This window comes from Cupressus sempervirens, chromosome 8 (assembly GCF_028749045.1).
Source record: "Cupressus sempervirens isolate cs-2001-9-10 chromosome 8, ASM2874904v1, whole genome shotgun sequence".
Classification (NCBI taxonomy): Eukaryota; Viridiplantae; Streptophyta; class Pinopsida; order Cupressales; family Cupressaceae; genus Cupressus; species Cupressus sempervirens.
The window spans coordinates 506,117,694-506,135,311 of NC_143125.1; the positions used below are offsets into that span (position 1 = coordinate 506,117,694).

Genomic DNA, 17,618 nt, shown 5'->3' on the forward strand with positions numbered 1-17,618 from the left:
TCATTTAAAAAAACAAGGCAAAACCTTGTTACCCAGGATCACATTGTAACAAATGAATAAGACAGCTTTGTTTTGGTCTTCTTTTGTTTCTTATTGAAGCAATATTTTTGAAATTTATACCATCAAAATCAATGTTAGAACACAAATAGTATTTATCAAGCTATACAATTATTCAACGTAGAAAGAGAGGAACATTTTGTTTGTAATTGCCTATCTCGCACGCTACTTTCCGACTCTTTAACACTTTGGGACTTTGCAATAGTTTTGATCCAACTTTGTTGGCCTTGTCTTTAGTGTCCTATGCTGATTTGGTGGGTTTTTTCTGCCAGCATAACTTTTAGTGTTTATGTTAGTTTCCCACAATTTTTTTTGTCAAGTAATTGCCTTCGCCAATTAAACACCTAATAAATCGTCAAAACAATGTTAAATGTCGTTGATAAAAAAATCTCATTACTCGCTGCACATGTTGACTCCTGATTAAGAGTGTGAAATCACAATTTTCCTCCATTTTCTGTCTATGTTATTAAAAGTCAATAATAATTTAAATTAATAAACTACTTTATAATATTAATATAGTTGATAGGCTATATGTGGGAGCTCTGCTTCCGTAATTTTTTTTTTGACCAGAAAATTGTTATCCCTTCCAAAAAGCGTGCTGGAAATATGTAGCTAATGATGTAATATTTTATTTATTAAAATGTTTGTCGTCAACAAATTTAGAAAATATTTTATCTTTTTTCAATTTTTTGATTTCTTTCCTTAAATTAGAGATTTTTAAATAACCGAAGTAGTAAACCCTAGAATTGCTATCCGACTTGGAAAAAACAAATAACATGCTTCAAGATTTAGAATATTTGAAACATCAATATATAATTTATATTTCATAATATAATATAATAATAATAATTAGTGTTCAAGTTAGAGGATTGCTGCAAATGTAATAACATTGCCTGTAATATCTGTATTTTTCAATTGCAACAATCTCTCTTGCTTTTATATTGAGAATAAAGCAAGGAGAGAGACATGTCCCTGGGACATGTCTATTCATTATTATGAGATTAATATAATAATAATTGATTATGTAACTATCTATATACATGTATATATATTATAATAATTCTCTTAATGGCAGTTTAGATATATATCTATGTATTTATTATCTCACACACACACGTATATATATATATATATATATATATATATATATATATATATATATATATATATATATATATATCTTCAATAGTTTAATTTGATAGGATTTATCTGACAGAAGCTACAAAACATCAATACTCCCTCTTAGCTAGAAAGGATAAACACGAGATATGATATTACCTCAGCATAATATCAAGAATGACATATTTAAGAATTTCATTGATCAAAAGATATTCACCATTAGATCTCATCTCATGATATTAGGACTAATGGCCTCGTGAATGTCAAGTCACTTGACATTCACCAAGTACTTCGAGCAATGGCCTCCTAAATGTCAATTTGTAACATAATCACCAAGTACTTTGAGTAATGGTCTCTTGAACATCAATTCGCATGATACTCACCAAGTACTTTGAGTAATGGCCTCTTGAACATCAATTTACATAACATTCACCAAGTACTCAAAAAATGTCCATAAGTAATGCATGCATAGTATCGTCAATAATACCTACCATAGGTACTTTCATGATATGTTTAAGGAACTCAATCCACCATGCTAGATATAGTCTATCATGATTTGCTTAGATATCATAAGATATCGATCACAATAGAAGATTAAGTTATTGTAAGATCGCCACCTTCCAATACCTTTAACAAATACAAGTGATGATCATTTGGAAGTCATCCCTTCCTCATGATGTACAACGGGCCTAAAATAGTCATGAAATAACATTTATGATTCATAGTCCTTTGACTGTTACAGTTTCTTGATCACTAGAGAGTCCATCTTGACAAGGTCTACTCTATCTGAATTAGTATGATCGAGATCATCAAAAGTTGAATGAACCATATCCTCTATCTGCTCCTCTTTCCAAGGTTGCCTCTAACGAAGTGTTAGACTCCATCCGAATCTGATATCAATCTTCTTTTTCCTCAGGTAATGCTCTCCAGACGACTTCTTTTACACAGCTCACATTTCTTCAACTACTGACTTTTACGTTAGGGAGGTAGCCACTTATTTAAATTTCCCCCATATTACATTGTCCACATATATTGTACCCTCTCCCTAAGTGGTGTCTCCTCTATCTGTAATTAGCTGCAAATATTTATCACCATAAATCTTCCCCTTTATTTATTTGTTTGTTCCTTCTATAATTGTTGTCACCTCTTCATAATCCATAATCGCTATGAATTTCCCATTTATTGCATGCCCATCAATCATTGGGCGATCCTTCCTATTTGGCAATTCAATATATAATCACCTTTGTATTCGTTGCCACCTATTTTTGAGGTCCTCTCTGTTATGATAGAAGTTGACCAAATAATAATAGGTTTGATTTAATAAGATTGTATTACATCTGGCATGAAGTAGGAACATAAGTATCAAAGGCATATATTCCTCCATGTTTATTTTGTTTTTCGATCAACTTAGTCATTGGCAGCTACAGGCTTTGCTGTTTCGCAGGTGTCTTAACTTGCATTATATGTTCGCTGCTTCATTTCGTTCAGTAAATTTGTCTGATCCTTATTTGACACAAACTCTTCTCTTACTAGTTCGATGTCTTTGCAAGATATATTTTACAACCGTCTCTGTTCTAGGAATCAATTATAATGTACTTCTACCTTACTAGCAGTAACAGACTATCACCTTTAAATAACTTCTGCTAATATCTATATTCGCTAATCTTGGAACAATCTTTAAAAAAAAAATTGTTGTCACTTCGTAAGTCTGAATATAGTTTTCTGCGTTTGCTTTACCTAACCTCGGAAAATGCGAATAAATGACCATGGGTTTTTGATACCTTTTTTTTCCTTATAGGTGACAATATTATTATATATCGTGCATCAATATAATAGTCCGATTAAATAAAGAAGATTTCTTAGTCTTATATGAATCTTCCTTTTAGTTCAACAAGATTGTGGATAATATTATATGGAAATAATATCTCACTCAATCCTTAGGGAATGAAGAGATTTACTGTAATGTGCCATGAACCATGTTGTATTCTTTCCACCATTATCATAGTAGTGATTATAACTATTTCCCTGTAAAATAACCTTCTCTAATACCATGTTGAAGTTAGAGGATTACTGCAAATGTAATAACACTGCCTATAAATACCAAATGCTGCAACCTCTCTTGTATTTGTATTGAGAATAAGGCAGGGAGAGAGTTTTGTCCCTTCATGGGATATGTCTATTCATTATGATTAATATAATAATAATTGATTATGTAGCTCTCTCTCTTTCTCTCTATATATATATATCTATATGTGTATATGTATATTATTATTTTAATTTCTGCTAACGGTAGTTTAAATATATATATCTATATATTTATTGTATCTCACATAAGATATATATATATATATATATATATATATATATCTTCAATAGTTTAGTCTCATAGGATTTATCTGACAAAAGCTTCAAAACATCAACAATTAGTATAATATTATTTATAGTCTAAGTCACAAGGTTCGAGTTTGACAGCTATGAAGTTTGGATGAAATTCAAAAAGTCCAAAAAATGAAAAAAAAATTTGACATTAAATTTGGCTTGTGTAATTTAAAGAAAAAGTATATGCAATTTATTATTACGTGTTTATGAGTTTTATGCAAAGAAATAATAATATATTGAATTTATTTATTATTATTATTTGTTTATGATTTTATTTATTATTATAATGCTATTTTTTACTCTTTTCTGATAGATATTATTATGCTATTTATTATTAAAAATTTTCTTGGTAAAAAATAATAAAAATAACTTTTACTTTGTATAATTATAATCTTATAAAATGTATAAATCTAATAATACAAATCATATTTATTATAATAGCCTTATCAAAGATTTATAACTGAAACAAAAAATATTAAAACCTAATAATATATATCGTATCTATTTTAATAGTTATTATTAAGGACTTGCTGTATGTCATCGGCCGTCGACTTCACTGGAGCAAAATGCATACATTGGGGCAAATGCAGATGACATTGGAGAAAATGCAGATCATTGGCCATCAATGCAGTAAAACAAAGAAGTGGTTGAAGATGGAAGATGTAGTTAGTTGGAAATGTCAGACGCCAGACATAGGACCCTAAGCTGATGGAACTCGAGCAACATACGCCAAAAAACGGATGCCAAACAATGGAGCAGCAACAAATGCCAAAATATAACTGGAGTATTTCATCATTTCCTACAAATCGACAAAAAATAGCTCCATGCGAATTTATGATGAATTTTAGCTAATGTTTTACACTTTTTATGTGTTTGCCAAATTTCGAACTTGGAGCTGAAAATTCGGTGAACCCTGTGACTTAGTCTATAGTTGAACTCTAATTTACCACATTCGTATATTGAACCTGACATTCGGTAGTCGGGTCGTTCAACATTCGAATTTGGTTTTGATTCAATACGAATTCGATATTTATCCCTATCATTTGCTGCCAAATTGGTCAGCGGGGCCCTTTGCGAGTTTGCAACGAATGCCGTTGAATTTATAAATCCCCGCAATGATTTCCTTTCGAATTTTACCTCATTGGGTCGTTTTGACTTTTTAATAATTTTTATAAACCTTGACGGTGATTTTAATAGTTTTTTAATATCCACGCAAGCATTCTTCTCCTGCCACGCAAGAATAGATAGATAGATAGATAGATAGATAAAATTTTAACGTCCACGAGGCCAAAAATAGCCTATGGGACAGCAAGACAACTCAAGCAGACTTAAGTAGCGCTGTTCGCCTCTTGTGTAGACTAATGATGAGCCCCCCCAATTGCTCAATGTACTCTTCGTTGAACAGGTTATGCCAAGAACTGTCACATATAGTATCCGCAAACTTATCCCTGCTATCCTTGTAGGCCTCACATTCTAGAATAAAGTGCTGTTCAGTTTCCACTTTCCCAGAATTGCAAAATTTGCAAATTCTCTCTTCCCAAGCCTCCTTTGGCCTCTTTCAACGCCCGGTCTCACAACGAAGTTGGTGAGAGTTGGTTCTCAGCTGAGCAATAAGAATTTTAGCTCTCCAAGAAATGTTGGCTCCTATGTACACTTTTTCGAGTTGATCACAAGTGGGGTTGAACTCATTTATATAATATAGTTTCTTCCTCCCAATCTCGCTTCCCCAATTTCTCTTGTAGAATTTCTCCATAACAAAAACCTTTATTTCTTTATTACTTGTGGGGCACATATTGAAATGAATATTCCATTTACTCATCCACTTGATGTTTTGTTGCATCCATGTCCTTTTTCGCTTACATAGTGTGTCACTAAAGACAACTTTCGGCCATCTATCCTCTTCCATTTTTTCGATTCTTTTTAGATAGCTTAAAAGGCGAACCATAGCAAGTGCCTCAATAGGCGCAGCCCCCATTTCACTTAGCATGATGTCATATGGAATAGTGCTTTTAATTTTAAACTTGCTTGTAATCAAGCGCTTTTGGATTCCTTCGATTTGTTTCCATTGTGCTATAGTAGTGCTGCTGGCCCATAATTCACACCCATAAAGAACAACTGGCAGGACAAGAAGACCAAACAAGGTTTGAATAGTTTTCCAATCCCACAACTCCGCTTCACGGCACCTATTCTGAAGAGCGTAGAAAGCCTTCCATCCACCTAATGTCCTTTTATACCTGCAGCTAGACCAGCTTAGTTTTTTGTTGAAATCGATGCCAAGGTACTTATATTCCGCAACTTCTTCGAGAACACTTCCATTGTAATAAAATTCATGTTGATGCTGTTTTTTATTATTAGAGAAAATCATAACCTTGGTTTTGCTGATATTGACTTGCATCCCCACCATTCTACAAAAGCGCTCAAGAGAAGATAGATGGTCTTGCAAACCACAAGCAGATTTGGCAATTAAAATGAGGTCGTCCGCATATAGGAGTAGCTTTATAACAAATTCCCCTAGCTGAATGCCTTCACGCTCTTGCGTGTTTAACCACTCTTCCAGTTTGTCAATATATAAACCAAATAAAGTAGGGGATAAAGGGCAGCCTTGTTTGACCCCGATATCGCTCCTAAAACATTCTGAAATGCCATCTGAAGTTCTGATTTTGACTTTCACCTCTTCGTACATTCTATGAGCAGCAGCTCTGAGATGCCTAGGAATCCCCAATTCTTCCATCCTCAACCAAAGCTTGTCTCTCGGAACGGTATCAAAAGCCTTTTTGAAGTCAACAAAGCAACAAAAAACCTCTTCTTTTTTTTCCCACTCTTTTTCAATAATGTGTCTCAGAGTGACACAATGATCCACTGTCGAGTGCTTTGGCCTAAAACCAGCTTGCCCTTTAGCACGTTTATGATTTTCTTCTGCCCATTTGCTGATCCTAGTTTCTATCATACTGCCAAAAAGTTTAGCAAAGAGGGGATTGATCATTATAGTCCTATAGTTGGAGGGATTGTTAACATCACCACTCTTAAAAAGTGGTATTGCAAGGCTGATTGTCCAATCTTTCGGAAACCCTTCCTGGCAGATTTTGTTGAAGATTTCAGTGATGTGCGGTGCAAGAGTTTTCATACCCCACTTCAAATATTCAGCTTGAAGCGCAACAAGGTCTTTTGCTTTGCCTCCACCCAACTTCTTAATCCCTGTCTCTATCTCTTGCACAGTAAAAATATTTGTGGTATCATTGACCAAAGGTGGCTGTCCCACTCCACCCTCTTGTTCATAAAGTTTCTTAGCATAATCAAACCATTGGGTGGCAGTAATATTATTTTCAGTTTGCTTCCTCCTTGGTTGGAGTTCTTTCCAAAAACGTTTGGGGTTATTTCTGCCCAAGAAAATTAGCTCCTCTCTCCTTGTGGACATAAAATCGATTTTTTTCTTCTTTAGGATCTGTTTGTAGGTCTTAATGTCAAGGTTAGTTTTATTTGACTCCCTTAGATTTCTCCTAGCCCTCTTGCATTCCTTATCAAACCATGCATTGGCTGGAAAACAATTAGTTTCAGATTTTCTATTTTTTGCTCTCTTGCATTTTGAAAGAGCCTTGTGAATCAGATTTGATAAATCATGACTATTAACACCATGCTTATACATAGGGTGTCCCATACAAAGTTCCTCAAGAGCAGCCCTGAAAGTGTTACTATTTTCTGAAGTTAACAAAATTCTGCCCTGAGAAGGTGGGTGTTGAGGGCCTTGGATTTTTGCCCCAATCCGTCTATCCTTTGCCCAATACAAATTTACGTACAGTGGTCTATGATCTGATTTGAGATCCCAAATGTGCTCTCCAATTTCAACTTTGAGATACAAAGTGGAATTTTTTTTGAGCCACAAAGGAATGAAGACACCGCACATTTTGTAGAATACAATGTTGCATTAAAGGGCAGGTCAAATACAACTTTTTTGCAGTTCGTTGGCAAAATAGAAGGCAGGTGGTTTTTCTATTTCATGACATCTCTTGAAAGCATGTATTGTCTTGACTCCCAGTATTTCATGTACATAGTAATCTGGATGGTTAAGTAATCACAAAAACCTTGACATATTCTTTGTATGTCAAGTTACTATCTAGCATAACATGTAAAATAATAAAATAATAATTGAAAAGTTACATCAACATATGCAAGTCCTTGTATAGAGGAAAACTAACATAGTTGCAATGCATATAATTAATACTTTCCAAATTCATACATCATAATTAACGATTCCTATTATTGGATACGTCACCTCAAGATAGATCACTTGGTTCTAGTTTTCTTCCTTATCTTTGTAATTGTAACTCTTACTATCATTAATTGGGTCGTGTTATGGCAGTAGTTTGGTGTTTGTAACTTTGTAGTTTGCATTCTATAGATTACTAAAGCAAGAGAAATAAATAGGATATGTGAGTTATGTTCAAAATGCAGTTAGCTTGCAGAGTATAATATTTTTAGTTTTTAGTTTTTTAAAATCCTTGTACTAGTGAACCCAAAACGAACTCGAACCCAGTCCAAGAAAAAATTGAGTGAATGTCGAACTCGAATCTCGGACCCGCATTCAAACTGGCTACTTAGGTTGAACTTTGATTTAGATTTAGAAGTTTCTAATTTTATTATAAAATAATATAATATGATATTAATAGTTGCACGCTTTTGTGCTCAATCGATAAGTGTGTAATAATAAAATTATTTTTAAAATATAATTTATCGTGAATAATTAAAATTATAACTTATTTTTAATCTAAGTAAAATACAATTTAAAAAAATATTTTAAATAGACTAAACAAATATTATTTATTTATACTTAATTTATCATATGAATAAAATATCATCTAAAAATATCTCCACATAAAAAATCTATAATGAAAAATTGATAGGAAAATAACATGAAAATAAAAAGCACAGATAGAGCAAAAAAATATCCAAAATAATTGTAAAAACTAAAAACTAAACTAATTTAAAAAGCTAAAAACTAAACTACATAATATAATATTGTTGAATATGCAGTTTTTTGAATTTATTCCAATTTTTGAAAGACTGTTATTTAATTTTAATATTTAATAAATTGTTAGCCTCTTAATGGGCTCTTGAGAGTTAATTCTCTTCCCCCTCTAGTTCATGTGACTTGGACACCTCCGGAATCAGGTTGGATTAAAATCAATTTCGGTGGGGTGTACAAAGGAAATCCGGCTCCATCTGGAACTGGCGTTATGGCTAGAGATGAGGCTGGCAATATTTTGGCTCTTAGTGCTAAGAGAATCATGGACGACACCAATAACCAAGTAGAATGCCTGGCTGTTGTTGAGGCAGCCCTAATGGGGGTAAAACTTGGTGCTAAGAAACTTCATTTAGGAGGAGACTCGCTAATCATGGTCAATGGCATTGCCAAATGAACCCTTGATGCTTGGCATCTTGACAGATACATCAAGCAAATTCGTACTATCCTAGAAGTTGCGGAATTCAAAGTAACCCCTTTCCTCAAGGGGGCAAATGCTATTGCTTACAAACTATCTAATATCGGGGTGGCAGGATCACAAGAGGAAAATTTTGAACTCTGGGAAGATTTCACTCAAGTCTGACCATCGAATTTGGATTGATTTTGTTGGGGCTGGAAGTTGGTCATATTTGCCATAGTGTGGCTGTTCAATGTAATGCTTTTTGAATTTAATATGATATCGTCTATTACCGTTAGAAAAAAGCATTTAATATATTCTATATATTGCAGTCCACTGTAAAATATATTATAGAATTAATTATAATTTGATAGTAATATATTTTACTTTTTTAATAATTGGTCATATTTGCCATAGTGTGGCTCTTTAATGTAATGCTTTTTGAAATTAATATGATATCGTCTATTACTGTTAGAAAAAAGCATTTAATATATTCTATATTTTGCAGTCTACTATAAAATATGTTATAGAATTAATTATAATTTGATAATAATATATTTTACTTTTTTAATAATTGGTCATATTTGTCATAGTGTGGCTCTTTAATGTAATGCTTATTGTGGCTCTTTAATGTAATGCTTTTTGAAATTAATATGATATCGTCTATTACTGTTCGAAAAAAGCATTTAATATATTCTATATATTGCAGTCCACTATAAAATATATTATAGAATTAATTATAATTTGATTATAATATATTTTACTTTTTTAATAATTTAACATATTTTAGATATATAATATGATACCTATTTTAAAAAAAACTTTTTATGTTTCTAGGTTCAAGCATTGTTTGTTTAATTTTTATTTGTGCTATACAATGCATAATGTTTCAAATAGATTTACATAACAGTTATTTTCTTAAAACAAAAGCAAAATAGGTTAAATAAAATAAAATATAGTGAATAGATTTACATAGCAATTATTTTCTTAAAACAAGAGCAAAATAGGTAAGATAAAATAAAATATAGTGAATTGCTGAAAATGAAAATATTTTTCTTAAGCTGATAGGCTTTATGTGAGAGCTTTTCTCAAAAAGATAAATTTTTAAGTCTCACACATTTTTTTCATAAGATATTTGTAGATCTAACCTTTTTTTTGGACTCATCTTTAATTATTTTTTCTTCCCACTCATCTTTTCTTCTAACTGTATTTTTATCTTTGTTTTCTTGGGACCTTATCTACATATCTAATGCGAGATATATATGCACAAATTGCAGTAAATAATATCTCAAAACGTTGGGCCAAAAATTTCTAAATCAACAAATTATTCATGTATGCTTATTAGCTATTTCTACAATAAAGTTTTTGTTTCAATTTGGAGAGTTGCCCATAAACGTTTTCTTATATGTTGAAAAAACCTTTTAAATGCATCAATATTTTGAGTATAATAATCCCATTTTGTTTTAATCTGACATGTTTGTGCTCGTAATATGACAACCCTATCAATTCCTTTGAGTTACTTATAACCAAGCTCTTAAGGATCCATTTTAAAAATAAATTTATTATTTTTTAATGGGTCATGAAAATTATAATTTTATAACAACTTGTGTTAAATTACACTGGGATTACTCCACTAAATTTGCAATCATGATCTTGTATTCTATAGTGCTTTTATGCAATTAATTTACAATGATTCTGAAATTAATGTTAATTAAAACCTAGGTCTGGTTGTATTTCTTTATGATCGAATTATCAATTTTGCAACTTACATCGAACTAGGAGAATACTAGTCTTATTAGGAATGCTATCAATCACAAGAAAATTGTCAATTATATGCAACGGGTCAATATGAACTGAATGTCGAATCTGTCCTCATTTAAGACATTTCTAGGCACTGAAATTTCTGATTTGTATAAATACAATCTATTCATTGTTTTACAATTACATCATGACTAAATTGAGGTTCAAAATTAAGCGTTGTACTCAGTCTATGTTAGGAAAGTGTTGTTTTTGCAAAGTATTTTAAAGAATATGCATATTAAATTATTGTCTGTATTTTTTGAATCAACAGTTCTATAGTCAGATGTGTGACAAACAAGTGCAAATTTCACACATGACTACGAGAATAGGTTATGTAATTTTCTTATAATATTCTATTTTAAATTTAAAAATAAAATCTATCGGCTCAGTGTTGCATGTACATAAGCGTGCAATCTAGTTATAAGCTTTTGGAGTTAGCTGCTTTCTCGTTAAAAGGCCATCTATAATAGTACATAGTAGTTGTTCATGTTATTGTAGCTATGGTCGGATTCCTTCAAGGAGACATAGATAACGTAAAGGTTGTGATAGTATAGTTGTTGTATTGATAATAATTATATTGTATTAAAGTTAAAATGTAATTATTATAGTAATAATAAATATATTATATAAAATTGATAGTATAATTATTATACATTTATAATAATTATGTTATATACTTATTGTATTATAATAGTATAATAATTTTTATGTTATATTATATAATTATAATTATACCATAATGGGAAAGCCATGTCCCTTGGTTACAGTGTACCAGCAACATATATGTAGGAAGGATAAGTCTTCCTCTAAAGTATGAATTGAAAATATACACATTGAAATTTTCAACACAATACCGGAGTGGGAAGAGCTCTAGGAATGTCATTTTTCATAATCACCAGAACGGGGAACAACTGTTATGATTGTAGTGATATCATTCTACGATAAGTTGCGGTTATTGTATAATATCTTGAAATTGTTGATATGTGTTGGGGATGTGATATTAATAATGAAGTTGATGCCAACGATATCCTTTTGATTGTGATCAATCAAATTCTCAGGTTTGCAATTGATGATTGATGATAGCATTTTATAGTTGATTATGTGTTTAGATTTTGAATTGGTAACTTTAATCCCTTGAAGCGAGTGCGATTAAGAGATATGGTAGTAGATGGAGATCACAGTGTGTTATGTCACCAATGCAAGATGTATCAGAATGATATTTCTAGATAAAATCACAAATAATGGTGATGCGATGACACTGCAACTGCAAATTTAGATTTCATGATTAATATTGGATTTACAGTATAGTTCTTGCTTGGTTTAGAATTGATTGCAACATGAATATGGAGCTTGGTGATAGTATTGCCCTCCAATGTTTATGTTTGCAATGCCACAATCGCAATGTGATGTATCCACCTAGAAGTATTTGTGGGACCATTGAAAACGCACAGGCCATCTCAAGAAGTGTTATTCTATAATGTATAATCCTTTCTATTCACGAACATGAGTTTGGTTGTGAATGTAGAATTGTAGACAATGAGATCTAATGGTCGCAAATGTAAACACAAGTTGAAAGCCTAAAAACAAGTAGAAAATGTTGATATATTTTTGAATATTTGTTGGGAAGTAGTTTGGTATTCTTTATAAATTTCCATCTTTAATAAATGGCATGGAATTCCTTAAGTTGCGCAATTCATTTATTCTACTGGTGAGGAGTGTGGTTGGGAGATTATTGGAAATGGGGTTGATATTGGGTTATACTACAGATTATATTAGATGATTGTCATAGTAAAATCTTCGAAATATTTAGTGACTTGTATATTTTAGATGAATTTAATATCCAAAGCTGCTTCATTGAGAGTTGAAGCGAAACACTGATAACTCTTTGGCATAAGGAATTCCATGGTGGAAGACGGGAGAGAGTTCACATAGAGATAGTTTCCTCATAGGCTGCAGATCTTTCATTGTGGTGTGGGCTCTTACTGGGGTGGGGTCTTTCATTGATGGTGTCAATCTCCATACCTAAGCTTCTTAAAATGTCATTTAAACAACTCTTATCAATACCAGGGTTATTGTTCTTGAGATGGCTATGCATTCTTTCATGGTATGAGTTTCTGTGTTGCTGCGTTGGATAATAAAGGACTAGCATATTCCTTGTTTATGATCAAATTCATAGTTTTTGAGTTTATATTGCAAGTGTAATACTCTTAGATTGGTCTATTGGCATTTGTTGAAAGAATGGGGTGATTCATATTAAGAATAATGTCTATTTTTTTCCATATTATAAATATCTGAATCTTTACTTCATACGTAGTTAATGCCTTTGGGTGCTTGACATGAGTCTGTTTGGAAGATAAGTGGTCCAAGAAGGTGAATAGTGGAGCATGAAATTCATTTCTTAGTTTGACTATTGTCGAAACGAATACATCAGTTATTTTATGGGCAGGGATTAGCATGAGATATCGCCAAATTCCACCTCGTTGCTAACATTCCTCACAACCTATGCCAAGGGAAGCCATGGAACACCATATTGCTAATCAAACAAATACCTTTGCATGAACAAAGGAAATTCAGGCTATTGTTGTGAGAGAGTTCGAAGTATGAGTCACATATTCATTATTGTGACAAACATGGATGCAAAATATGCAAGCTTGGATACATGCTTGTGTGAGGTTTGGAAAAGTCAATCATCATCATATTGTTTTTCATTGAATGGAATGTCTACATCCGTACAAACTGATTTTCAAAGTAAGAGGCAGAGTAGACTGATGTTGGTGTGAGCAGAATACAATGCGTTCTTTGTGTGTGGAGAATACAATTTATTTCATTTACTCATGTTACTATGGAATCAAACAAGTGCATTTGCATATAGGAAATTGATTTTGTGATCATTAAACAAATAATCATATGCCTAGGATGAGGAGACCTATTCAACTCTATTGCGTCCTTAGTAGAATTGTTTGTCCAAACTGAAAAGTTATTGCAGAAGGAATTGAGCAAGGATGCTCAGTTCTGAACACGATATGGAACATGGTGTACTAGACCTTAGTCCAATACTTTGACTAAGAATATGTTTGGATGACTCAAACAAAGTGATCTTGAATAAGTTCAAGAAGGATGCTGATGAGCATTTGCTTCAGAATAGTGAGTTAAGTATTCTATCTTGAGTATAATTTTATATTTTATATTTTATATTTAACCTCTTACTTGTATCCTTGTATGTATTATAAGATTCATTTTCTTTGTTATGCTCTTGCTCTTTTCCTTGGCCCCCGATAATATTCTTGTAGGTAAAGTAAAATGGTGCATTAGAATGTTGTCGAGACATTTATGTGGGTGATGGTAGCATCTGGGATTATGAAACAAAGTCGAGATAAGGGGCCTCTTCTATTGAGAGGGAGTGGGTTGCGAGGGGATTTTTGTTCAAATCTCAAGATTGTTAGATAACCATCTTGGTTAGGGCTTGAGCTTATGATAGTAGGTCCAAATTGGTCTTGGATGTAGCACCTTTAGTTACATGTGAATCATGTTAGATAATAAGAAATTATTGGAATCAGATATCTTTGATGATTGAGACTATGTGGGCAAGGTATCCTTCCGTGACAAAGGGAGTAACTAGAGGATTTCCTTCAATTGACTATCATGGATGTCAATCATATTGGCTCAGAGGGAGCAGAACATGTTGAGATGGTTTTTCCAATGACCAGAAAATTGTAGAAATCAGAGGACAATGATTTTATATGATGAAGTACCATGTATGTAGGCTAGAAGGCCTTTATGCGGATACCTAGGCGATGGATCTTATGATAGTAGGTTTGAATTGGTCTTGGATGTAGCACCTTCAGTTACATGTCAGATAATAAGAGACTCTTGGAGCCATATATCTTTGATGATTGAGACTATGTAAGCAGGGTATCCTTCCATGACAAAGGGAGCAACTAGAGGATTTCCTTGAATTGATTGTCAAGGATCTTGATCATATTGGATCAGAGGGAGTGGACCATGTCAAGATGGTTTCTCTAGTGACCAGAAAATTGTAGTAATTAGAGGGCTCTGATTTCATATGATGTACCATGTACGTAGGCTAGAAGGCTTACATCAATTGTCTTCCTTCAACGGTTTCTAGATCAACAACATGGAGATACAATTTGTCTGTTAAAAATCTGCTATGTTTGCACATGCTCTTTTTGCTTCTTAATCCTGACCTTCCATTTGAATTTGTGTTTCCCTCTGTGTTTTCTAAAATAGTTTACAAATCTCAATGATTAGATTCAACCGGGTAGGTTTTCTTCTTTGTTTACCTGTCCACCACTTGGACTAGAGAAAACAGATTGCACGTGGAGCCCAAATGTATTACATAGGTATGCTAACCTAGATATATATCTCAAGGCAATACATACATCCTTCCTTAGTCTTGACTGTTGGATGCATATTATCCAATGTAGTTCTTCCTTGACTTCTTTACTTTACTGACCACACTTTGCCATGTAATCACCACTCGTTACTTAGTGATCACCAATTACGACAGGTGTGCATATGAGGGTTTATAACTTGTTGTAAACATAGTTCTCACTGATCAAGGTATACTACGATTACCATCAATAACAGCCATTTGATAGTCATATGCCTTCCAATCATTTCAACAATCTCCTCAATTGCTCAATGCCAACATAATTAGTCTTCCTCTAAAAATGAATTGAAAATAGTTACTGAAAATTTCAAGAACAGTTATAATTTTAAGATAAGTATACAATATTTATATATTTGATCTCGTATGAATCCATGAGGCAAAGCATGCAAAGAGCACATGTCATTGTGAAACCGCGATTTAGACCAAATTCGTTAGTTGCTTCAACACCATCTCACAATGCCCCCACAATTTAGGATAATTGAGGCCCTTCACAAATTTTGTTAGTAATGACCATTGCTCCTCTTGGTCCTCTTTTTAGGGTTTTCAAGAGGTCTGAAAAAAAACTAAAGCTGACAAAATTGCAAATGTTTTCTACGTTGGTTCTGCATCAACTTTGCTTTTGTCCTGTAATCATCCCTATTTCTGGGTGACTCATCAATTTTGTGAGTTTTTTGTAGATTTTTACAATGATGTTTTCATGTTTTTAAGCCACTTTTTTGGGATTTTAGTACGATACTAATGCAGTTTAAATGCAAAAAGCTGATATAAAATAGTCTCAATGATTGATCAACAATTTTTTCATGAAACAAGATTTTTGGGGGAAAATTGGTTTGCTTTAGGATTCGGGATTAATCAGATATAATTGGGATTTGTTTGCAGATTTCTTCTTCTATAGATGGAGCTATCATATTACTTGTTTGTGTACATAATTTGACAGGTGGTTTAGTCATTTGAAATATCCCAAACGGATATTGACCCGTTTTCTTCCTCAAAAATATATTTAGAACTTAAAACATAGGCCGATGTATTATGAAACAACAATAGACCAGTAGATTCTCCAATAGATACTAACCCATTTTTTTCAAAATAATATTCAGGATTCAAGCATATGCAAATGCGTTACAAACCAACAGTATAAAACCAGTAAGCTCTCATAAAATTCCTCAAAAACATGTTATTGCATCATACAACAGCAATACAATAACCAGCATTTAGAATCCCATCTTAAACACAGTGTTATAATCAGATTGGAACACTAAGAGAAGAACCTGTAAGCGCCTACGAGACACTTGAAGTGATGTCTCCACGGACAATGGATTTGCCTCCACTATCTGCCGGCACAAGGGGCTACGTTCTCACACTGGCTGAAAGCTGAAGCTTTCTGAATAACTCTCGTAAGAGAGAGAATTGAAATCTAAATCATAACTTAAGTATACCAAATGAATGAGTCTCTTCTTCTTTTATCCTCACAGCTGCGACTCTTTGAGTCCCTTCTTGGCTTTTCGTCTTATCTCTCCTTGTCATTTTTAGCCCATCTTGAATATTAAATTGACCTTTTATAATTTGAGTCCTTGCCTTCATAGTCAATTTTAATATCACATGAGTGTGTCTGTAATTTTTCTAATGTCCCTAAAAGGGGACATTACATCATTGCAATGATTTGAAAATTTTTGGTAGCAATTCTGAATTCACTTTTTATCAAGAGAACGTTACAGTGATCTTGGAAATATATACTTTTGGACATTTGATATAGAGATTAACTTTCTATATAATTAGTCTTTTTATCGACTGTACAAATTCTTCATTGTATGATGTAGATTGCATTAATATTAGATTAGTATGTTGTAAATTGCATCTATGTTCTGAGATATGTCAGTGTATGGTGTAGATTGCATTAAAGAGAACATTACAGTGATCTTGGAAACATATACTTTTGGACGTTTGATACAGAGATTAACTTTCTATATAATCAGTCTTTTTATCGACTGTACAAATTCTTCATTGTATGTTGTAGATTGCATTAATATTAGATTAGTATGTTGTAAATTGCATCTATGTTCTGAGATATGTTAGTGTATTAATATCAGTTAATTCCAGTAAGTATTTTGGACAAAGCTGGCAAATTAAGTGTTCGTCATCTTATTAATGTGATATCTCCTACTTTTTTGTCATTGTGGGCATCGACATTTTTTTTTTCGATTGTTGTTTATGATAAATTTTAAGTTGCTTATTTTTTTACAGTCTACCGCACAGGTGGCTAATCTGATATTATGTTACATTTAATCTGATACATCTGCTTGCTTTGCAGATGCTCCATGTGATTTTGTACAGTTCATTGAGTGGTCTCCAATATCGTGCCCTCGTGCTTTGCTGATTGCTAATTTTAATGGGAGAGTAAATATCTGGAGTCAGCCTACTCAGGCAAGCAATTTATATTA

General features: G+C 32.7%; 1 protein-coding gene across 1 annotated transcript in view; it reads left to right on the forward strand.

The window, feature by feature from the left end:
• The window catches only part of SFR6 (sensitive to freezing 6), a 212,951-nt gene that overhangs the window by 56,925 nt on the left and 138,408 nt on the right, over positions 1–17,618 (forward strand). Inside the window, exon 4 of the mRNA XM_089798209.1 lies at positions 17,489–17,601. Within this exon, the coding sequence (XP_089654335.1) occupies positions 17,489–17,601 (113 nt within the window). The remainder of the gene's footprint in view (positions 1–17,488; positions 17,602–17,618) is intronic.